Raw genomic sequence first — 25,658 nt, 5'->3', positions numbered from 1 at the left:
ATTAAAATATATATTAAATAGATATTAAATAAACTAAAAAATACAATGAGAACTCTCATTTAGAGGGGTAGCAATCCTTCTGAAAATGTTCACTTTTTGTTCCAAACCTCTTTGAGCTTCTTTCTACACTTCAACACAAAGGAAGATACTCTGAAGAATGTTGGAAAAACAGCCATTGACTTTTATAGATTTATGCTCCTATTATGAAAACCAATGCCAGCTTTTTTCCAACATTCTTTAGAAAACCTTGTTTTGTGTTCAACAAAAGAAAGAAATACATAAAAGTTGTAAAAGTGTGAGTAAATAATGAGGATATTTTGAAATAGCCAAATATATAAAGCACTAGGTACCAGATTATATTTATAAAATATGTATTATATTATTTGTATAGTATTTCCATGTGTTAACCATTAAAATATACTTGGCTATTTGGTGGAAATTATGGTTTCCTAGGTGGAAATAACAGTTTCCTTAAGGTCAAGTCAGAGCAAATACACAAATATGGAGATCCACAAACACAGTTAAAAAAAGAGACATGATCCTTCAGGCAACACAACCCGGTCTCAATTTCAGTTCTGGTATACAAAACATTTTAGTATGGTTACCCTCAAAGCTCTTGAAGGACTCGAAGAGCTCTGTGAGGGACTGTGTGGAGAGCTGCTCGTGATACTTGGAGGCCACCTGGACACAGATCTGCAGGTTCTGCCGTATGTTGGCAGACAGCATGGCTCTCAAACACTCCATAGAGTCTTCAACCGAGAGAGAGCCAAAGAAATTCACCAGCCACTGCAACCAGAGCACAACACATCAGTGAAAGCTTTCACAAAATGTTTTTTGCAAAACAAGTGACAATGTCAACTTGCAAATAAAAAAACAGCAACTAAAATATTATTGTAGATGACAAATATCTAATACTGCAAGGTTGCTGCAAAAATAAAATCCTGAACCCAAAATACTGAATTTTATCGATGAAACACCAATAAAGCACAGACAGCCTTCAACGTTCAGAGTTTTGGTAAACTGGTAAATGGCTTTCACACTGAACGCACACTGCACTATAAAACCCATTTATTTCATTGGTTTGTGCCACAAAAAGGGCAGTTTGTCGTCAACTAGATTGCATGTGCGACGCAGTTAAAGTTCGTTTAGTCAGAGAAGAATTTGTCAAGCCCAGCTAAGCCTGGTTTCTTACTAGGTTTTTTCTCATCAATTGGTGAAGTACAGCACAAACCCCCAACAAAGTTTTGGCCAACTGGAGGACAGCTGACTAATAAAATAGCACTGAGTGCAGTAGCTGTATCAGACTGTGTGTTTTACCTCTGGGTTGAGCAGGTGTGTGTGGACCACCGCTCGTTTGATGTCATAAAGGTCAGTATAGTGCTCCAGAGCCCTCTGAAGAAGACCAGCCTTTTCACACAGCTGTGCCACATGAGCCCGATCATAGTGAGTGAACATCTGATTGCCCAGGATGGCATCTGCCACCTGAAAAAAAAAAAAAAAAAAAAAAAAAAAAAAACTAGCATGTTATGTACGGTACAAAACTTAAATATACTGAAATAATTAAAAACAAAATTATTAAATATAAACAAACACTGAAATCAAAACTGAAGTAATTAAAAATAACTTAAATATTTAACTAAACATTTAGATATATAATTATCACTCCTATTTTAATTCTTTAAAATATATTTTTTTGTGAATCGTTCACATTATTTACAGTTTTTCTCTCTAATTTATTTTAGTTTGGCTGGGATGGATTGTTTTATGTTTCAAAGACAATATTAATATCCCCTTCAGAATTTATTTTCTTGATTGGCTACAGAATTGTTGCCTAATTACTTGCCTAATTACCCTAACATGTCTAGTTAACCTAATTAGTCTATTTAAATTGCATTGAATATTAATATCTTGAAAAATAACTAGTAACATTGTTTTGTCCTCATTCTGTCCTCAAAAGACAGAATAAGTTAGGTATTAAAAACTAGTTTTTTAAACTATGCTTAAAAATGTGCTGAAAAAAATCTCTCTGTTAAACAGCACTTGGGGAATGTTTAAAAAAAGTAATTCATTTCACAGGGGGGCTAATAATTTTGTCTTCAACTGTATTTAGTTATACAATTCCGTCTTAACTCCAATTTATTGTTAAAATATAAATATTTCAATGGTTTGGTTTCGGGGGGTGAGGGGAATCTTTCTTAAACATACATTTTATTCAATACATTACTCAACCATACATTAAATAATAAAAAAAACATCATTAGTTTACAGAAAAGAATATGAATATTAATATAGTACATATAGTTAATTTTCATCTGACTATTACGCTATATGCATTGCTTTTCTAAAGTCAGAGTAGGATTACATGACATTCTACACTATTAACCATGGTTGAAATACTGATTTAGGGATTAAACAAAGTATGATCCACATAAGTTTCTTTTTAATGTTCAGTTGTGTTTGTTTGGGTTATTTTAGTAGCTTCTACTGTTGCTAGATTAACAAAGCTAAAGCAATCTGTTGTGCCACAATAAAGAAAAAAAGCTGATCAAACACGACTGAAATTTTCTTCTGCTGCCTGGATGAATATTTTCAGTTCATCACTATAAACAAGTGAGTTTTGTGGCACTGATGTTTGTGATGGGCACCTGTGGAGCATGCATCAGGTTCATCTCCAACAGACGAGTCTGCAAAGGACCCTCGGTGGGCCGGTTGTTCTTCAGGGCATCCAGTAGGAAAGAAGTGCACTGCTGGATCAGATTATACTCCATAAACACGTCCACGATCTGTAGAAAAACAAACATTTTTTCGTTTTTAAAGGGATAGTTTACACAAAATTGAAAATTGTGTCATCATTTACTCATTCGGCACAAACCTGTTTGAGTTTCGTTTTTCTGTTAAACACAAAAGAGAATATCTTGAAAAATGTTGGAAACCTGTAACCATATACTTCAATAGTATCTGTTTTTCTACTATGTAAGCGAGTGGTTATTGTTTTCCAACATTTTACAAAATATCATCTTTTTTGTTTAACAGAAAAAAGAAACTCTACATTTTGGAACCACTTTGAAATGAGTAAACTGGGTAAATTTTCTTTTTTGGGGGTGAACTATCACATTAAATGAAAAAAAAAATAATAATAAAACTAAATAGATGCATCAGAGGAAATCGAATATCCTCCTAGACCTGAGTAATGTCAGCCAGAGGTTCCTCATCTTGAACGAGCATTTGGGAGAACTGCAGGCCTTGTTCTGGACTGATCCGCATGACGTTCCTCAACAGGAAGATCCAGTCTGGAGTGTAGCCAACCTGTGAACAGATGGCCGCACATTAGAGAACGGCACTCAAATTTTAGATCTCTCACACAAAGAAAGCAGTTTTTAGAGCAGGATAAGGAAACACTTTCAAACTCACCTTCTTTGCATACAGTACAATTTTCTGGAACTGCCCGGTTTCTGCAAAACACTGGATGACTTTGTTTGGAACGTTGGCTCTCAGATAAACACTAAGAGCAAGAGTCGGATCCACAGACTTCACCAGATCCCCCAACTCTTCAGAACACTCCAACTACAAAATACAAACACAGCAGCTTTTCATTAAAAACCACAAAAGTGAACCAAAAATGAAATTAGTTACAAATATATCAGCAGTTTTAACCTTTTTAGAAATTATATTTTATTAATTAATTCATGCTATTATAGTTGTTTGTGATCACAGCATGGAGAATTTTTATAAATCAACCATTACCATTATCTTCGTTATTCCAGAAAGCAACAAAAAGGGGCTATAATAATACTTCAGAGATTAAATTGACCATTTTTAAAATCTTGTTTAACATAGTAAAGATGCACAATTTTGGATTTTGTTCTGTTTGTGTGTTTTCGAGAAGTGTTTATTTAAAGAAATCAGGTTTGAGATTTGTATTTTTCATAAGTGTTAGCTTCTAACAATATATTTAAACCAGACTAGTGACTTTTTGACTGCAATTTATTAATTTTTATTAGTGCAACACAGCAGCTGCCCATGAATAAGTTTCCCATGGGGCAGCCACTTTTCTATACATTGTATAGAAAAAGGATTATTAGAAATAAACTCTGTATGATTGGTGTCACAATTAATAAGTCAATCCTTTTTTCATATATTCTGTCCAATATATTAAACAAAACTAACCATTTTATGGTATAAACTGATGTTATTTGTATAAGTTACTTTAGTGTTGGACAAAGGTCATGTTTACAAGAAAGAATTAAAACCTGGGGGAGGCTGTTAGTTGGCAGAGGCTGTAAGTGACTGTTTAATTTACTGAGGGACATTGTACACTGAGTTATTCTGTACTTGAATTTGCAGTTGAGTTAGTATTGTAAAACATTTAATTTAGATTAGGTAAAATTTGACCTCAGATTGCTGACCTGATCTAACTACGAGCGCTCCAGTCAGTCATGCACAATGCATGCGAGTTAGCCTTGCCCATTTATCCATTCATTTATTCATCTATTCATCAATCCTTCTATTCATCCAACCATACATTATAACATTCATCCAATATTCTGTCCATTGCTTCACCCATCATTCCATCGCCCGTTCATAGTTACATCTATTCATCCACCAACCCATCATTCTCTCCATCCATGCATCCATAAATACACCTATTTTTCCAGGCATCCATCATACATCATTAAATTAATCCATCAATCCATCCATCCATCCATAAATTCATCCATCCATCCATACATTACATTCATCCATCATTCTATCCATTGCTTTACCCATCATTTCATTGCCCATTCATCGTTACATCTATTCATCCACCAACCCATCATTCTCTCCATTCATGCATCCATAAATACACCTTTTATTCCAGGCATCCATCATTAAATCTATTAATCAATCTATTAACAATCAATCAATCCATTAATAATTTAATGTAGCCTCTTTGCTTGTACTCATGCCTTGGTAATACAGCATCAATAACGATCAGTATTTTGATTCTCAAATGATTGTGTAGTATTAACTGCTACATATGTATGCATATTAAGTGGATGTACCTTATCTTCTTTCAGCCATTTCTCCAGGAGCTGCTTGCGGCCCTGCTGCAGGACGGGCCTGCAAAGTTCCAATGACTCAAACTTGTTCAGCTGGCCCTGATCCAGCAGAATCCCGAAGTACTGCAGCAGGGGTGAAGTCTGACCGGGCTGTGCAGGAACACTCTGGAACCGACGGATGGTGTCTGGGGTGCGCAGGATGCCCTGGAAGAACCCAACAGCCAATCAGAAAGCTCCATATTTGCCTGACAGAGACTAATAAGGATTTGGGCTTTGTGATGCAGTCTGCTGTACCTTTGGTGCATTGGCAGCCACTTTGGCAGCTTCAGAGTAGTTTCCACCAGCAAAGAGGTTGTTGAATTTGCGAGCAAAGAGCTCCTCTGCACCTGCCAGGTTGTTGCGGACAGCCATCCTGAGGGCCAGATCTGGGTTCTGCAGTACATTAGTGATATAAGGGATGATGTTTTCTTCCTCCACGCACACAGACAGAACCTGAAAAATGGGCAGACAGCAAAAACATTGTCAGACATAAAAATGTACCTAGAAGTAGGGTAAAAATCACATATCATGATAAAAGTCCTCTTGTATTCTGATAACGATATGAGGGTATATACAGGAATCAGACTTTTACAGGAATCAACTTTTACAACCTATTTTAAGAACTCATCACCACTTAAGGTTTCAACCAGTAACATTTGCGACATATTCACTTGCAGTACATTTACTAAATAGTGACTGTAAGAAACTTTACTCATGTAATGAATTAAAATGTTAATCCAGCAGGTGGCGCCTATAGAACAGCAGGAATAATGATGTTGCATTGGTTGTTACCACAGTAAACAAACAGCGTGGTGTCAAATCCAGCAGACTTTTAGTGATTTCATAAACTAAACGGCACCCCTAATATTCATTCATTTTCATGCGCTTTTCGGGGCCGGGTCGCGGGGGCAGCAGTCTTAAAAGAGAACCCACAGACTTCCCTCTTCCCACTTCCTCCAGCTCCTCTGGGGGGATCCCGAGGTGTTCCCAGGCCACCTGAAAGACATAGTCCCTCCAGCGTGTCCTGGGTCTTTCCCAAAGCCTCTTATCGGTGGAAAATGCCTGGAACACCTCCTTAGATAGGCATCCAGGAGGCATCTGAAACAGATGCCCGAGCCATCTCAGCTGACTTCTCTCAATGTGGAGGAGCAGCAGCTCTACTACAAGCTCCTCCCAGCTGACAGAGCTCCTCACCCTATCTAGAAGGATGTGCCAAGTAAACCAGTAAATCAAAAGCTTTGCCTTTTGGCTCAGCTCCTTCTTTACCACGACATACCAATAAATCAGCCATATTACTGCTGCCACTGCGCCGATCCACCTGTCAATCTCAGTTCCATCCTTCCCTCACTCGTGAAAAAACCCAGAGATACTTGAACTCCTCCATCTGGGGTAAGGACTTTAATCTAACCTGGAGATGACAAACCACCTTTTTTGATGAAGTACCATGGCATAGGACTTAGAGGTGCTGATTCTCATCCCAGCCGTGTCACAATTGGCAGCAAACCGGCCCAGAGCATGCTGAGGGTCCATGTTCGATGAAGCCAACAGAAACAACATTGTCTGCAAATAACGGAGATGAAATCCAGTGGTCCCTGGCCTGAACTGGACCCCCTTCGGCCCAAGGCTGCGCATAGACATTCTGTCCATAAAAATTACAAACAGACATGCAACTGGAAACAAGTTTGACTTTTTGCTGGCAATGTGAACCAATCTCCTAATCTGTTAAGGGCAGTCTCGTCCCTGTATGAACAGAGCACCTCTGACCCCATATTTCCAAAGCACCCTCCACACAGTGCGACAAAGTACACAGTCAAATGCCTTCTCCAAGTACACAAAACACATGTAAACTTGTTGGGCATACTCCCATGAACCCTTGAGCATCAAGGTGAGGGTATAAAACTGGTCCAGTGTACCACGGCCTTGTGAAACCAGCATTGTTCCTCCTGGATCCTAGGTTCAACCATCGGCCGGATGCTCCCTGGCATAGACTTTCCCAGGGAGGCTGAGGAGTGTTATCCCCCTATAGTTGGATCACACCCTCCGGTCCCCCTTCTTAAAAATGGGAACCACCACCCCAGTTGTCCCCAACCTCCATGCAATATTGTAGCAATGTGTCAGCTAAGACTATACAACTATACATTGTATAATCAAAAATGATACAACAATTAATACCATGTAAAATACCATTTTTACACTTTTTAGGGCCTTAAATTTCTCTAAATTGATTGATCAGCTTTTTAAAACCCTGTGGATACACTGTATATCACAATAAAGTTAACTTTTCTGTCAATTCATGTGGTTTATATTTATCATATGGAAAGGACCTTTCTTTTTTATATTTTAATTGCGCAAATCTGTACTCATTGATATGTGATTACTTTTCTCACTTAGAACTTCAGGGCAAATGTTTGATTAAGAATCTACAATGTACAATAGATTAATGAAACATAAAAAAACAAATAAAATAAATACTGCTAAATAAAAAGCAAAATGTAAAATATGAAGTCATTCAAATGATTAAATCATATTACCATAAACAATTATTTAGCAACATCAAAGTAGACAGCATGATATGAAACAATAGACTTTTTTAATTTGTTCTTATGATATATATTGCCACGTTGCACAGCTCTAAAGAACAAAGACTGAATTACTGTATCATGATATCGTATGATACGATTTTTTTAAATCAATTTTCTTTGAGACAAAAAGACTGCATTTATTTGGTTAAAAAACACTGTAATATTAAACAAGTTATATTAAAATCTTAAAATTGAACGTATTAATTTGGCATTTTTAATTATTCAAAAATGTCGTAATACTTTGATTCATACATTTCGTAGCACAATACTGGAAATTACTGCTTTCTTAAAACATTATTTGTATTTGTTTTTACAAATTATTTAATTACATTTTTACCATAATAACAATAAAAAACTAACTTTAACTTTAACTTGTGTTCCCTTTCCTGTCAGGCTTCATTGATGCTTCAAAAGCCACATCGTACATTCGCAAGCGACCTCTGAGTTACCTTTCTGTATATTATGCTTCAGCTTGTTTGGCTTCAGGTAAACAAACCTCTTGTAGGCCAAGACCAGCCCATAATCTCTGTTGCATTGCCACATTAGCCCTAATGCTGGCTAATCTGTATTCATACGCACCTAATAATACACTGATTGGCTCCAAATGATGCTGATCCAGAGCTATAAGCATCTAAAGTGACCCTTGGGGTAATGCATAGATGAATGGGCCACTATCCCATTATGCACTTCTTTAAGTCTGCAGCAGAGGTTGTGACAAGAGCTGAAGTGGTCATCAGTCAGCAAACACATCACAGACATGCAGTAAGAGGATTACAGGGACCGTCTCTGCCTCCTACTGAGGGTCACATGCTGTTCTCGCTGTATGTGTTGAGGGATCAACAAACGCTGTTATTTACAGGGATTCCTTCATCCCCATTTACTGATGCAGTACGCACAGAGATTGAGGGAGAAAAAGCAGTGATCCAGGTATAGATAATAGAGAATTTAAAGACAATCTTTGGCTTGATTAACTTAATTAAAACTTTCCATATTCATAGTGTTGTATTAGGTTTATGTAGAATTAATTCCACTGTTGGAATTGTTTATCTTTTTCTGATATTCGTGACTGGAATCCCCAAGAAATAAAAACCAAACAGCAACCATGTTTTAAACAAATAACCACTTCGACATCAATTAAATTTAATCTTAAATAGTAATATGTTTTTAAAAGGCCATGACACCCCCCCACTTTCGGTTAAAGTCTACTTCAGATTTTTTTCAAAAGATGCATGATTAATGGGCGTGGAGCTCCGCGAGCATCGGGCAGGAGTGGGCATGGCCAGCAGGGGAGAAGGGGAGCAAATAACTGTTGTTGATAATTGTTGATTTGTAATTTCATATACACATTACCACAATTTATATCATTATAAAGATAAGTGTGTTTATGTAAACACTATTACTAAATTAGGATTCTCCCTCGATCCCCCAGTCTAAATTATAGATCTTGAATGCAGACTCAGTGCAGAAGGTCTCCTGACCTGTCTATTTTAACCATTAGCCCTGCTGGTAACATAGAGGATTTAGTCAAACACAGCAGCACGGCGATGTGTCTGAATGTGAACGAACTCCTGATAAAAGTCAACGTCCGCCATTCTTCAATTCTCGCACTGCTCTCCCGACAAAAATGCTAGCATCACACACACAGCTTTGCTGTATGATCGGCCCTGACAGGATCGCGGGGAAAAAACATGCAACAAACCCCGTGGATCATGGAAACAAACACATACGAGCCTTCATGAACGGCTACGTGCCGTTGGTCTGTGTCTCACTGCTTGCTTGAAACTGGCAGGTCTGCCTTCGGAAAGCACGTGTTCTCATGAATAATTAAGCAGCCGGCTCTTCTCATAGGATAAGAAAACTCCGCTATGAATAATAATGAGAAACTGACGCGTCATCATTGCACTTGCAGTACTGCGCTACGTCGCCGATTTTGATCCCGCCCCAAAAATCATTTTAAACCCGGAAGCTGAAATTAGCTGACAAAAGCTCAAAATTATCCAGTTTTCCCCACAATTAAAGCTGACAGGTGCTAACATTGTCTTAACTGATGCTCAACACACACAAATCTGTTAATATAAAAAAAAAGTTCTCCAGGGTGTCCTGAACCTTTAAAAATAATTACTTGCAAATTATTAATGAATTGAAATCAACAATATAGCACTGTGTACATTTTCATATTATATAACTATACATGTTATAATATTAATACTACACTATAGTCTTTTGGCATATCTCAGTAGTCTTGATATGATATATATAGACTTTTGGCATATCTCAGTAATTTTGATATGATATATAGTCTTTTGGCATATTACAGTTGTATTGATAGGGCAGGTTCACTTACAGTAAGTATTCTGAAGTTGTAAAGAATATCTTACATAAGGATTCTAGGAACTTTTGTATATTATTTTAAAAGGTTAGATCTTAGGCATATGACGCCCTTCTTATGCACTCAAATTGCAAAATCAATAAAAAAACTCAATTGTCTATTTTTATTTATTTTTTATTCCAGGCCTATTTTGATATGATAAAATCTAGCTTTATTTATTTATTTTTTAAGTTAGGTAGCAGGGCAAACTTTAAATTAAAACATCTATTTGAAACTATAAATACAAAGTCGATTTTTTTTGGTGGCTGTTTTCCTGGTAAAATCCATAAACAAGTAAAAAAAATGTAAATAGAAAAGAAACATTTTAGCAAATTTGTTCCAAAATAAATATAAAATGAAATTAAAATTAATCTCTATCTAAAACCAAATTGTACTTAACCCTTAAGAGGGAAAGAGAGTTTTAATTTTATTGCCATTTCAGCTTCTATGGCCATGTCATGGCAAAAAATAAAGAAAAGGATCAAGTTTATTTATATTTACAAGTTACGTTTTATAAATACCAATTTTCTATAATTATCCAAATGTCCTAATAATTAAACAGCAATAAATGATATACAAGGCAAAATACATAAATAATAATAATAACGATAATTTATAAGATAAAAATCTAAAACAGTTTTTTTAAGGTTTCCATTTGATAAAAATTCTAAAATTTTAGATGGATTCACATTTAAAAATATTTCACTTAATGTCTCTTCAGATAAAAATTGTTATCTGATAATATAAAAAATAGGACATTACACAAGAATATGTTTAACAGTTTGGTTTCTGTTGCAATAAAGACATTTTGAGGGTTCTTCTCCTTTAAGTAAATGTTCATGTGTAAGTCTTGTGTGTCTAATGCGGCATCTTCTATAAACAATCTCATCGTGGCTTGACTTAATTAAAATAAATTAGATTTTTTTATCCTATTTCAGGCTGAATTTTAAAAAGTACCTAACCCTTAAACAACAATTTAATAGTAAGATATTTTGTAAAACTGAAATTCAACCTAAAATTACTGCAATAATCAGGGTTTATTCACCTTATTCTCCGCCGACGAGCGGTGGCTGCCATTTGAATCTTTTTGTCTCGCGACTTCCGGTCACATTCACTTCCATTAATTTTTTAACGTTAAAAACTGCTCGTTTCGCTGCTTGATGTTGCAATTTGATATTTTCTTATTATATTATTCTACTAGGTCTGTGTAGTCATGCAAACATTTGTTTGTAGAGCAAGTAGTTTGACCATTTTTTGCCGTTTATTATTCCTAGTCATTTCTCCCATAGGCGACTGAATCGGAAGTTCTAAGACAATCGCGAAAACAGGTGCACTTCCGCATTTTAGAATAAGGTCGATAGGACATTTTATTTGGCTAAATCATCACAAACACTGTATCACAAGCCCTAGTTTCGACCTAGTCTTGCGGTCTGATCAAGGAGTTTTCTTAAAAAACAAACAGGAGACTAACACCGATCTGGCATCACATTTCAGTGCTCTCTCTGCATATTTAATGACACTTGGGTCTGAGCTCCAAAATAATTCATCAACCGATGGCATCCTGTTACAGTAGATAACAGAACACAAGCTAGTCTGTTTGCACAAGTAGAAGGAAAGTCAACTGTATGGAAACAAAGCCCTGGTGCTGCGTCTGGAATGAGCTCAGCTGCTTCATTCAAATGTGCTGAACAAACAACCCTTAATGTTCAAGCTGAAACAATGCCGATGCGCCACTCTCCTGGTTCTGTCCACAGTAAGAGCAGACAAAGCAGATGTACCTGTCCCTTGCGGTTCACGCCAATGATTCCAGATGTGGCTTCGTGAGGGGCTGTGACAAATATGGTCTCTCCGCTGATCCTGTTCATGTAGATGCAGGTGCCCGTCTCAAGGTCATACAGGTGGATGTAGCCATATTTGGTGATGAGAAACACAACATCGTGTTTAGAGCTTATCTAGAAAACAACATGACAAAAGGAAATGGTTTGAGTGTTTTGCAGTTTCGAAATAAATATGTACAAAATTTAATAAAGCACATATATAACATTTATTCTATATATAATGTATAACACATTTTTAGGATAATATATATATATATATATATATATATATATATATATATATATATATATATATATATATATATATATATATAAATAAAATCAATATATACAATTGAAGTCAGAATTATTAGCCCCCCTGTTTGTCCCCCAACTTCTGTTTAACAGAGAGCAGATTTTTTTCAACACATTTCCAAACATAATGTTTTTAATAACTCATTTCTAATCACTGATTTATTTTATCTTTGCCATGATGACAGTAAATAATATTTTACTAGATATTTTTTAAGACACTTCTATTCAGCTTAAAGTGACATGTAAAGGCTTAACTAGGTTAACTAGGTTGACTAGGCACTAGGCAGGTTAGGGTTATTAGGCAAGTTATTGTTATTTGTTCTGTAAACTAGCGAAAAAATATATAGCTTAACGGGGCTAATAATTTTGACCCTAAAATTGTTTAAAAAAATTTTAATTTGTTAAACATAAAAGAGCATGCATTCACAGAGATGAAACTAATATTGCAGCTCATAAAAAGACCGGTATTGCTATTAAGATAACGTATGCAAATAATGAGTTATATGTCAATATCATCTGTGCCATATCAGACAACACCCGTGAGAACACAGCACAGCTATTCTTGTTAATTCTGTTCATTATGAATTAATTCATAAATAATTAATTCACCACTGTCTTCGACAATACCATCCATGGCAATGTTTCACATTAGACATCATGTGATGCCAACTTGGTCGACATCGCCCAACCCCTATATATATCTCTGAGTGTACACTGTGGGTTTGGCACAGTTGCACACCCTTCGCCGGACCCTGATGCGCAGCTCTCAAAACATGTTGCAAGTTGCAATGACACAGAACACATAATCTCTGATTGGTCAGCTTGGTGGCAGTGACTACTTCACCTTTATTTGTATAGCACTTTTACAATGTAGATTGTGTCAATGCAGCTTCACATAGAAGATCAAAGTAAATTAAAACAGTGTAGTTCAGTTTTTAGTGTTTAAGTTCAGTTTAGCTCAGTTCAGTGCGGTTTAATAATCACTACTGAGGGTGCTTTCACACCTAGACTTTTGTTTCGGAACCGGTCTCGTTTACCCAGTTAGAGCGGTTCGTTTGGCATATGTGAAACCAGCAATCGCGCTAGGATCCGCGCCAAATCATTTGCTCCAGGATCCCTTGATCTCGGCTCGATTGAAATGAACTCTAGAGCAGATCGATTGCAGTGTTAAAGCGATTTGATCTGAGCGCCGTTATATCACAGTGTTTTATGGATATGTAATAGGAGAGATGAAGAGAGAATTATGAGCAGGGCGGGAAGTTTTAGGAGTCTCCCGGATGCCCGCAAACGAGTGATGAGTCTCCCTCCCGGTCCTCAAATAATATCATCACCACTCCCCACCGCATCTATTCTTGCTCTTCTGCAAAATAAACCCTGACATTCTGACCAATGTGAGGAGAGTGTACTCACACATGACTTGTTTTAGCTCTTTTGGTCCGATTAGAAACTTCTGCAGTGTGACAGTGAACCGCACCAAGAGCAAAGAGCTACAAGGTAACAATTTTAATCCCTGTTTCAGAACAACTGAATCGATTCAAAGGTGTGAAAACACGCTGAGAGTCCAAACACTGAAGAGCAAATCCATCGATGCGCAGCTCTACAGATCCCAAACCATGCAAGCCAGTGGCGACAGCGGTGAGGAAGAAACTTCACCAATTGGCGAAAGTGAAGAATTAAAAAATCTCGAGAGAAACCAGGCTCAGTTGGGGACAACCATTTCTCCTATGGCCAAACGTCTTGTGCAGAACTGCAGTCTAGGCGCCGGAGGCTGGTAAGCTGGACCTCTGCGAAGACTAGTGTGTGCGGGGCTGACAGCTGGCAGCATTAGTGTTTACAAGTGTCAAGTCCATACAGTCTACAGTAAAGTCCCATGGAAAAACTCTGCTTATTTTGTGATGAAAGGGGTTGAATATTGGCCAGTTCCTGCTCCTTTCTTGCCTGAATGAGTGCGAGTTTGAGCTACTTTTACAATAGCATTGAATCAACCTTAATTGTCCAACAAACAAGTTTGAATAAAATGCCTGAAATATTCTAAACTATTAATACCTGCATGGCAACTGGGAAATCATTCTGGGCCTCTGGAGGGAAAAACACATCGACTGCTTTCTTTGGAAAAGCTTGATTCCCTGTTGGAGGTGTTCCAACCTCAATAATGTGCAACTATATCAAGGAGAAAAAAAATCAGCAAAAGAAGCATTACATTTGTAATAAATTCTACTAAAATGATTGCCATTTCATCATTAAAAAAACCCTACCATACCTTTCCTCCTGCTTGCCCCCGAACAGCAAAGCAGAAAAGTGTGGATTCCTCAGCATTTCCCTCCATTTTAAACTGAGCAAATCCAGCAGCATGGCCTTCGATCGGCTGTGACACCTTTCTGTCCACCGAGTAAAGTTGCATTGCGCCCACAACACGGTTTTGCTGACAGGAAAAGTTTTTTAAAAAAGGCATTTCAGCAGGAAAACGACAACCGGTTTCATGCAGCTTACTTGCGGAGTATGGGAAAGGCAATTACATCCACCAAACAACACCAAATTTGTCATTTATACCTGTGCTGAAATTCCGATCAGAAGCAGCCATTTCTGTTTGGCGTCAGTGCGGTAGTTAATAATTTGACAGCCCGCTAAACTGGAATGTCGGTCAAAGACTTTGATGGGTTGCGAGTCTCCTTCCATACTCCAGTGATAGACCGCGTTGTCTGTAACAAGTGCTATGGTATTGAGCGAGATCCACTTCCAAAATGAAACGTCCTCGGTCATGGTGTGGGCCTTCATCTTGCTCTTCATTTCGATGTTGAAAATCTGAAGGGTTTTTGCCGCTGCAATTTAGGAACAGACGGCAGTTGAATAAGACGTCGATATTTTTGTCTTGGCTCACAAATGGTGTGATTAAAAATTAGTTAACATACAGACATCAAAGCGTAAGGCTAATAGTGTGATGTCTATGTTAAATTGTAATTGGAAAGTAAAGACAAAGATATGGACGACAAGACAAAGCAGTTACAGTGCAAAAAGTACAGCTAGGACAAACAGTGCAAACATTTACAAACATCAAGCATTGGGTTTTGATCTGCATTTAGTTTGACAGTTTTTTTAGTGATGTTCTAATCCTAGTATGCTTTATTAATTATTCATTAGTAACTGGTGTTTCTACTCTGCAGTCTGCACAACATACAATGCAATGCAGGCTGCTTAACCCTTGTGCGCTGTTGGGGATGTTTTCATCCACTCTAGGGTGATTTTGAGTCTTAATTTGCCCACAACTTTATCTGGGTTTCAGCAAATGGAATGATTTTTGGTTTCAAATCTTATTTTGACACATATTTTGGGAAAATGCTTTGGCAATTTTCAAAAATTCAACAATACACACTGGGCAAATTTACAACCTTTTTTTATGTTTGTGACTGTTTTTGCCCCATTGACTTCCATTCAAATAAAATATTTTCATTGCAAAGTCAGGACATCATATAATCATGCATACTTGGTTGCTGCTGGTTATCCCTATTGGGAAGTGGTACAATTTAGATTTTTTACTTTTGCAGTGCAAAAAAAAAAAAAAAAAAAAAAAAAAAAAAAGTAGTTTCAAGAGTAGAGAGTAGTTTCTGCCTTCTATATGGTGTATAGTCAAAGTCCCTTAACCCTCTCAAGGCAGGCGTTGCTGATTTGCAAGAGTTAAAAGCATATATTTTGCCTGTTTCTAAAATTTTATTTGAGCCTGAAAGGGTTAAAGACAAGTAATTTCACTTGCCGGCCATCTTTCAAACACTTCTCCGGCTGTATGCTTGGGCATTCTGTTTGAATGGGGAAACATCAAATTCTCCAAAATGGTCTGTCAAAAACTGTCTTACTAGTTTAATTTCTAAACGTTCAAATCACACAAAATCTGCTGAAACTCACGTCTGGTAAGAGCCCCTCTGGAGAATCTTCAGTCTATATCAATCACTGATTGGCTCCTGTACTAGAAGGCTGGGCTTTATTCGCCATACTGACCGTTACAATTTTCTCCTTTCAAAACCATACAAATGACATGTCTTGCATATTCTATAGTCTTTGGTGTAGTGTATGTGCTTGTGAGCTTGTAAGACATTTTCGCATCAAAATAAGCACCTCTGCTCTCAGGACATCTTAACATAGTAAATGTATTTATGCGCACACACACTATAATCTGCTGTTTTACTCCGTAGAACTCCATATAAAAGCCAGGCAATTTTTACACAGGCCTATCTAAAGGATTAATGCTGCCAACTGATGATCAACAGAAAAAATGACAAATTTTACATCTTCCCACGACGGAAAACCACCAACAATCAAGAATGCATGATTGTATGGTGTCATGGGTTTCCAATCAAAAAATGTCATTATAATGAAAGTCAACAGGGCAAAAACAGCCACCAATATAACGAAAGGGTAGTCAATTTGAACAGCACACAAGGATTAAGAGGAAACTTTAAAACTGTAATATCATTCTTGTCAGAAATAACATAAATCACCCCCTTACCTCAATTACTCAGACTAGCATTTGTTAAAACGTGTATAAACATCTTGAAATAAAATTGGTTCTAATAAAAACACATTATTTTTAATAAGATTAAGTGGCCCCAAAATACATTATGACACTTTAAGCCAGAGGTACAGAAGTATAGCCTTTGTTTTTAAAAGAAAACAAATATATCCATTTTTTATTATTAATTTCATTGTTTCTATAAAAATAATATGAAATTAGTCAGCATAATCTTTTGAAGATGGTTTCAATTTTGGACATTTTTATACAAAGAAATGTCATTCAGACATGACAGGTCCCAATATTGTTTTGGGGTCACTATAATTTACAGTGACTAAACCAGTAGGAGCTTACATCTTTTTTTATTCATTTTTTTTATTATTATCTGACATTATGTGCAATGATTAGTAAAATATTATAACATAAAGCAAGGCTAAATTGCAAAAATTAATTCAAAAGATTAGGGTCAGCATAATTTTGAGCTTAAAAAATCTCTTTTACTCAACAAGGCTGCATTTATTTGTCCAATATACAATAAAACAGTAACTGTAAAATAATATTGGTGTAAATAAACTTTCATCTTTTTTATTCCATTGATTCAAATTTTGATTTTGAATCCAGTCCTAAGTGTCAAATTACCCTGATATGTGCATTTAGAAACATGTCAGATTATTTTCAGTACAAAAACAGTTCTAATATGTAATATTTACATATTAGACATATGTGAACAGAATGTAGTAATTAAATGTCACATTTGATAAAATGAATGTGTCATTGCTGAAAATGATTCAGTATTTTAATTACAGTATATCTTTTAGTTTCATTTTTTTATGACATTATTTCACATTTCTGTAATAACACTTTTTGCATCCTTGTTGAAGTATTACTTTCAAGAAATCAAATCTTTCTGACCCCAAACGTCTGAAGTTATTTCCTCAAGATATTCTAATAAAAATACACAAATCAGAACTGCACCAAGATGATAATACAATATTCAATATTTATTTGATTGCCCTGTTTTTCTAGATCATAATCCAAATCTCACAATAGACTTGCAGAGTGATATAGATCTCCATTCGCTTTGCAAATCTAACACTTTACAGACATCAGGCCTTGCATTAACTGCCAATACACACAGAAAAATAAATCAAAAAGTTGAATATTGTTGTTTTGACTAACAAAAACAACAACAACAAATAGATAAACAGATCTAATTTGAGGCTAAACAAGAAAACAAACTACTGCCAAGTTACATGCATGTGACACCATCCCGATCCCCTCCTTACATGGCTAACCTATCATTCAACTTCAAAAGGCATTCAGATTGACCCCACATTTCACAATTCAAAAGCCCACAACTCAGGAGTGATGAAATTGAACTCACCGTCTGCAAACATAAGAAAGCAGTAAGAAACAAAAAATAAAAAAAAGAACAAAAACAAGCAAGAACAGACAAAGCATTTGTGACGGCAGGACATTTCCAATGAGCATTTTTAAAGCTATACTTAATCAAATTGATACATAACGAGACAAAGATTAATTAGAATATGAACATTCATGTCTTGGAAATATGGATGGTATTTTAAGTCATTTGACACAACACAAAGGTAATGCACTATGTTACACTAAAGTGTCTCGATCAGCCAAATGTGTATCATTAACTGCAGTAGCAATGTATATAATGTTGGGAGGGGTTTGCAGAAAAAGAGGCTCTATATTCATTCCAAAAATTATCATTACTTTTCAAAAATCCATGCTTTAATGCATCCCCCCACATTCTAAATATCTTCAACAGCACTTAGTCTTACCTTTAAGTGCAATGACTTTGCTGGCCGGGTTCATGATGGCGCTATCTGCAGAGATGGGCCTGCGGATGGGTGTATTGGGATCACTCATGTCAATGATCACCACCTGGGCCTGCTCGCCCACCTTCTCCCGGATACAGATGAACTTGTCTGACTCCATGGTGAGGGTGCTAAACCCAATGTTCGCTGGGTTTATGCCCAGGTTCTGGAGCTGTAAGAAGCATCGGAGAGGTTATTCACTATTGATAGGTTGTAATTTCTACTATCTACATTAAAAGAGAGGTTAGTTCACCAAAAAATGTCAATTTAAATTTAATTACTCTCTCATGTGCACCCTATACTGACACTGAGGAGAAAAAAACTGTTAAATGAAGACGTTATGTGCACTGCACGCCAATGTATTCTCGTAGCTTGATAATATTCAGATTGACCCATTGAAGGCATACTGTCTGTTATTTTTTACTTTTTTATTGTTAACACTCAATTGAGTACAATCAGACAATGTTTGAGGGTACACTTGAATCTCAGTATGTGACCTAAGTGACACAATTTACATACATTATTGTCAGGTGTATTAACTATACACAGTATAGTCAAATTTTGTTAAAATATAAAAAGAAAAATTGCATTAAAAAAAGAAAATAATAAAAATTAAAAGACTATTTACATACAGGGTGAAAACATGTCATAATATAAAATTCCTTCCAGAATAATTTCAAATGACCACTTTCATTATACACAAGGGGAAAACACACAATACAATATGAATATACAGTTGGAATTAAATTTATTAGCCCACCTTTGAATTTTTTAAAAATATTTCCCAAATGATGTTTAACAGAGTGGGGAAATATCACAGTATGTCTGATAATATTTTTTCTTTTGGAGAAAGTCTTATTTGTTTTATTTTTGCTGGAATAAAAGCAAATTTTATTATTTTAAACCTTTTTAAGGTCAAAATTATTAGCCCCTTTAAGCTATATTTATTCTGATAGTCTACGGAACAAACCATCATTATACAATAACTTGCCTAATTATTAATTATTAATAAACCTGCCTAGTTCACCTAATTAACCTAGTTAAGGCTTTAAATGTCACTTTAGGCTGTATAGAAGTGTCTTGAAAAATATCTAGTCAAATATTACTTACTTTCATCATGGCAGGGACAAAATAAATCAGTTTTTAGGAATAAGTTATTAAAACTACGATGAAAAATTGGGGGGGGGGGGGGTAAACAGGGGGCTAATAATTCTGACTTCAACTGTATAACCATATACATTGACACACATTAGCATGTATTTATCTATCAGTTGAGAATCTTCGATTTGTTTAAATATATTCAATCCATTTCCTTCATTTCTGCCAGGAATTTATCCCCTAAACGGTTTATTTTGAGTATTTTTATTTTGGTATTTTTCTGGACTTTGAATGAGTTCGGACAATTGCTATTTACGGAGGATAAGAGAGCTCTAAGATTTCATCTAATATATCTTAATCGGTGTTAGGAAGACGAACAAAGATCTCGGGGCTTTGAAACAACATGAGGTTGAATTTTTGGGTGAACTAACCCCTTAAAAAGCAAGCATAGTTTAAAAAAACAAACAAGTGAACTTAAAACCAAGGCATGAATCTATATTTGATGTTTTAATTCAAAGCCTAAAAGTAGGGTTGTCAAAAGTATAGAGTTCGGTACTGAAATTTTAAAAATGCTAACATCTGAGCGCTGTCTATATATCTGCGTTTGCATTTGGTGAACAGCAATGAGGAGTGATGAGCTGATGACCTTCACAACCAATCACAGTCATTTCTGTTGAGTATGTGAACATAATGGCCAATCAGTGATGTTTAAGTATGTGCTTAAATGTTAGTGGGAAATGTATGTTTTTAAAATTTCAGTACCAATTGGTATCGAACTCGATTCTTTTGACAACCCTACCTAAAGGTCATATACGTTTTTCCGCAGGTCTATTTAAATGTTTATTAGACATTTTGGTGATAAAAATAGGGAGCTATGAGCCCTCTTTAAAGGGTCACGAAACACCAAAACACATTTTTTGAGCTGTTGACAGTCGTATATGTGCCCCACACTGCTAAAAACACTATTAGGACACCTATATTTCACTAAAAAGTGTAAATTGGTTGTTTTTGCGTTATTTCAAGCAAATTCGTACTTCCTGTTTGAAACGAATTTTTGAAGCTGCGTCACCGTCATGACATAATAGCGTTGTATTCCAGCGTGCAGACTGGGCGTCTGTGCCAGAGTGAGTCTTATTACGTCTTACAGTGTGTTGCGTTAATGCATGAGTAAGGCTTGGATCAAACCAATCAGCGCGTTCTATAGTGCAACTTCATTAATATTCATTACTGTCACAGTGTTTACGCCACAGAGATGCCACGTTGTGTTGGCAAAACAAGCGTGAAGTGTTGCTTTTATAGTTTGCTGCCATTAAGTTTCGTTTTTATTTTCTCTCTGTGAGAGCTCAGCTGGATCACGTGTGGATTAACAGTGTACGCGACGCTCGACAACAATAACTTGCGTGTCTGAGGAGGAACATTGTTTACCTGAGAGCTGTTCTCATCTGCAAACGCTGAAATCCGGATTCGCTTGTAACGTTAGTCTTCTCTTCATAAAGACGCGGCTCTAGTTGCTGGTGATTGTCCTGTCTCTACAGATTTGGTAAGTGAGCGACCAGTGCTCTTTGTTTATTCAGTTTGTTCGTATCGAATTAAGTTAACTATTGCACTGAGTGCAAACATAGCACCGCATTTTGTGACCGGAATAACACACGCGGCTTTCTGACGCTACCTGCCGTGTACATCTAAGTGTTCGGGAAATGCAGAGTTTTTTTTCTCTCATTCGCCGTGCGGTATTAAACATTGCATGAAAAATACACGCTTAGAGCAGATCCTCGAATCAAATATCGCGTTTGTCGCGAGGGGCATGAATGAATTTCCTGAATGAAAGAGCCAAACTGCAGTTAAAGTCCAGCATTTAATAATTTGGCAAATAATTCGACTACAGATGTCCATGTAGGTTAAACACCATCACTTTCTACTGTGTGTGTGAATTTTGACTCTGAAACTCGCGCGTGCCCAAATAGACACTCCCACACCATCCCACTTTAGTTGATCCGACACTCCCCCCTAAACAGAGCTGAACACGCCCACTTTTCTGACTTTTTCCAAAGTAGAGGTGTGAAAACACCCTGCTGAAACGAGGGGGTTTCATGGCCCTTTAACAAGAGTCATCATCCCCTCCCACTGAGATGCACCTGCACAATGACACACAATACATTGTAATGATTCAAGTCAAGCCAATTCATTACATTACAATGCATCTTTAGGAACTGCCATTTAAGTCATGCAAGCTTTAACAACCATCATTTAGCACACAAATGGTTCACATATGGATTTTATATCAAAAATAAAATTAAAACTGCTTGAAATTTATTTGTTTTTTCTTAATATTTTTCTGCTGATTCCTACTAAAGTGTCATTCGGTCAAGCAATAGTTTAAAACTAAAAATAGCTGTCAAACATATTAAGAAAAGGGATTGTTCCATGATATGTTAAAGACCACAAGGCAGCCTTAAAACAAATTAACTGTCATTTTAAAGCTTAATATGTAACTATTCTTGTAAAAAAAAATCAAAAAGTGTTATCACATGTTATTTTTTATATTTTAATATGTACAGGTCAGAATAAGGGTTGTTTTGTTTTTACAGTTTAAAGAAATGTTTTACAATGAACGGCACCGGAACATTATTTCAATCATATTTTGACATTTCATTTTTACAAATGTAATGCGAAACATTCAAGTAGACGTTTTACTTATATCTTACATTATATGCATATAAAATGTTATTAACATTTAAATTAAATGTTATTTTAAAAGTTCATTTAAAGGGACGGTTCACTAAATATGTTAGGTAGAATGGCAGTCAGTCAGATTTTGCTTTCACTGCACCAAGCAAGGGGGTTGACAATACAAACTAATCGATCTTGATCTTGATGATTGATGAGCTGATATTGATCCTAAAACCCAAGATTGAGCTTTGTATGTAGTCTAAACCTTTTTCAGTCTACAACTTTTTCAGTTGATGCATTAACAAAACTTCATTAAACCCTAGCTGTTTCTGTTTGTTTATTTATTGCCACATCTGCAACTTATGGAAACTGCATGGCAAGATCAATATAGATATTACATAATAATAACAACTTTATAACTCAAATTCAAGACTATATAAAATAAATAAATATGTCGAAATAAATACATTGTTAAAATGTAAATTAAAGTCTAAAAACTATATGTAACACTAAAACTAAACACATTAATTCTATTACATGTCCTCCAATGAGGAAAAACATTTGATGTACATAACTCATATAAAAAAAATAATAATAATAATAACAACAACTTCATTTTCTTTTCAGCTAAGTCCCATTATTAATCAGGGGTCATCACAGCAGAATGAACCTCCAACTTATCCATCATATGTTTTACGCAGCGGATGCCCTTCCAGCCACAAACCAACACTGGGAAACACCCATACACTCAAACACGGGAAGAAATTGTAAACTCCACACAGAAATGCCAACTGACCCAGCCGGGCTCGAACCAGCAACCTTCTTGCTGTGAGGCGATCGTGCTACCCACTGCGCCACCATGGCGCCCACAATAAAAACTTGAGAGCAATAATTTGATAAAGCTATAAAATGTATTATTTTAATTTTATTTCACTTAGTGAAATCTTTATTTACACAATTACAGAGATACTATTTCAATTTTGGTATTTCAACCAAGTATTGGAGATGTACAAAAAGATGATGCAAAACTTAAATGTTGGTTTATAAATTTTGTATTTGCCCACATGTAAAAAAAAAAACACAACAATGACAAAGTAAACACTAGCACTTATGAAGAGTTCTATATTTAAGTACTTTAAACTGTTGTGGTAATATTATAGTTGCTATGTTAACATAATAATTCTAGTAATTAAAACAATGATTTCATAATATATTATATGGTATATTGATCTACATCACAGTTTATTGTGGCAAAACTAAACGTATTTGTTAGTCAATACAGTATGCCACAAAGTGATAGACGTTAGGCCTGTCACAATAATCTATATATCAAGTTATCGCAGATATGGACATGTCCTCAATCATTTTTGGTGATAAAATATATATTGCCCATACATAAGTCTAGCCACATTTTAGATGATAGCGCAGCCTCTTGTTGTCTATTGGAGGTGTTAGTGTAAGTATATTTAAAAAACTATAACTAAAACTAGTATTAAACATAAATAACTATAGTATATGACGAGGCAGTGGCGCAGTAGGTAGTGCTGTCGCCTCACAGCAAGAAGGTCCCTGGAATGAACCTCGGCTCTGTGTGGAGTTTGCATATTCTCCCTGCCTTCGCGTGGGTTTCCTCCGGGTGCTCCGGTTTCCCCCACAGTCCAAAGACATGCGGTACAGGTGAATTGGGTGGCTAAATCGTCAGTAGTGTATGAGTGTGTGTGTGAATGTGTGTGTGGATGTTTCCCAGAGATGGGTTGCAGCTGGAAGGGCATCCGCTGCGTAAAAACTTGCTGGATAAGTTGGCGGTTCATTCTGCTGTGGCCACCCCGGATTAAAAAAGGGACTAAGCCGACAAGAAAATGAATGAATGAACTATAGTATATTTTCGTGTGGGTGTCAGACGAATGAAGATAGATCTGTTACATTTTTACTGATTCTTTTTACCAAGCACTTTTTTTGTCAAAATTTTTTATTATTATTCATTTGTTTGGGATATACATTTTCACATTCTGATTCCTAATTGTTTGGTTGTTAAAATGACAATAATTATATATTAAATGAAAGAGTGTATTTGCATTATGATGCTATTATAGTGTCTTAAAATCACTCTAATACTGTTTATCGCAAAACAAGTTGGTGCTATATATCGTAAAACAAAAAATGGATATTATGACAGGCCTACTAAACGTACCCTTATACAGTAAAATAAACATTACTATATTTCTTGTGGGTGTGAAGGGACTGTTATTTACCTTTAAATAGTGTTGAAATAAATCTGCTGTTGTTTTTATGCTTTAATATTATGTTTTTAACAACTGTCTCGGTTTCCATTATACACTACAACAAAAGTCGAGATTCTTGAAGTAAAATAGTAAAATGTCACGTTAATGCACAAAACCTTCATCTATACAAATCGATTCTTGATGCCTGTCAATCTCTGGTTTACTTATAATTTCCGTCATTATGCCTGATATTTTATATGTGCATGTATGCTGGCTGAGTACATATTATGTTTATTTATTTATTTATTAAAAATCATTTGATTTTCATCACAGATTTTGAAATATCACCTCCCCTTTTTCAATACCAATAAACAATGCATAAATGTGAGAGCTTACGTTTTAATCAACCGACACATTTCCTGACAAAATCAATCCCAGCATGTTTTTAGCTTTATAAAGCTGCCTTAATCCTGTCACCGATCACTGCATGCACCTGCATAGGTTGTGTCTCAAAAGCTAGTGACCTGCCTTCCAGGACCGCATATTCTGAGCATCACAAACTCAACATTACTCACACGTAATATTGAAACGTTTTTGCTCCCAACAACGACCTCGATGTTCTGATTTGAGCATTTCACATTTCACATCCTCGCATGCTATTTGATTCTAACGCTCACGTTAGATATGTTGTTTGGCAGCTCGCGAGTTTTTGATACACAGCCATTGAAATTGATGGGAGGTCATTCATTGAGCTAGTGCTAAAGCTAACGAGCACTGTCACCTCTGTTACAGCACGGCCACCGATTATTAACGTCTCAAAATTATCTCATAAAGCTTGACTGTGATGAAAACCCACCTGCAGGTGCTCCTGGAAGCGGATAGGCAGGATCTGAGCCATGGTTTGGGCTTTGTGTTCTCAATCCTCCCGGCCGGACTCCTCGCAAAAATTCTGCCTAGCTTTAGCGAGCGACGACCTCCTCTCCGCGGACAGCCCGATTCAAAACAGCTCAAATGTAGGAATGTTGCTTTTAATACGCGGAGAATGCAAGTGTCGCGTTTTCGTCGTGTCAAGCCAATCCGCCAGATGGTTGATGTTTTTTCTTCCCTCTCTGCACGGATGGGACTCACTCAGACCCGCAATGGCGGCGGAAACAGCTCAGACT

General features: G+C 36.3%; 1 protein-coding gene across 2 annotated transcripts in view; it reads right to left on the bottom strand.

Annotated features, from left to right (window-relative positions):
- Window positions 1-25,658, bottom strand: part of cltcb (clathrin, heavy chain b (Hc)) — a 54,258-nt gene extending 28,600 nt beyond the window's left edge. For both annotated transcript variants that reach the window (XM_005157424.3, NM_001194978.1), the window contains exons 1-13: window positions 25,352-25,658; window positions 18,470-18,677; window positions 14,711-14,979; window positions 14,421-14,582; window positions 14,207-14,320; window positions 11,807-11,980; window positions 5,334-5,531; window positions 5,043-5,243; window positions 3,412-3,564; window positions 3,184-3,306; window positions 2,646-2,783; window positions 1,318-1,482; window positions 606-786 (exon numbers count right to left, since the gene is read on the bottom strand). In XM_005157424.3, coding sequence (XP_005157481.1) covers window positions 606-786; window positions 1,318-1,482; window positions 2,646-2,783; window positions 3,184-3,306; window positions 3,412-3,564; window positions 5,043-5,243; window positions 5,334-5,531; window positions 11,807-11,980; window positions 14,207-14,320; window positions 14,421-14,582; window positions 14,711-14,979; window positions 18,470-18,677; window positions 25,352-25,393 — 2,128 coding nt within the window. In that variant the 5' untranslated portion in view covers window positions 25,394-25,658. The remainder of the gene's footprint in view (window positions 1-605; window positions 787-1,317; window positions 1,483-2,645; window positions 2,784-3,183; window positions 3,307-3,411; window positions 3,565-5,042; window positions 5,244-5,333; window positions 5,532-11,806; window positions 11,981-14,206; window positions 14,321-14,420; window positions 14,583-14,710; window positions 14,980-18,469; window positions 18,678-25,351) is intronic.

This window comes from Danio rerio, chromosome 15 (genome assembly GCF_049306965.1).
Source record: "Danio rerio strain Tuebingen ecotype United States chromosome 15, GRCz12tu, whole genome shotgun sequence".
Taxonomy (NCBI): Eukaryota; Metazoa; Chordata; class Actinopteri; order Cypriniformes; family Danionidae; genus Danio; species Danio rerio.
This window is presented reverse-complemented; position numbering and strand designations above follow the sequence as displayed.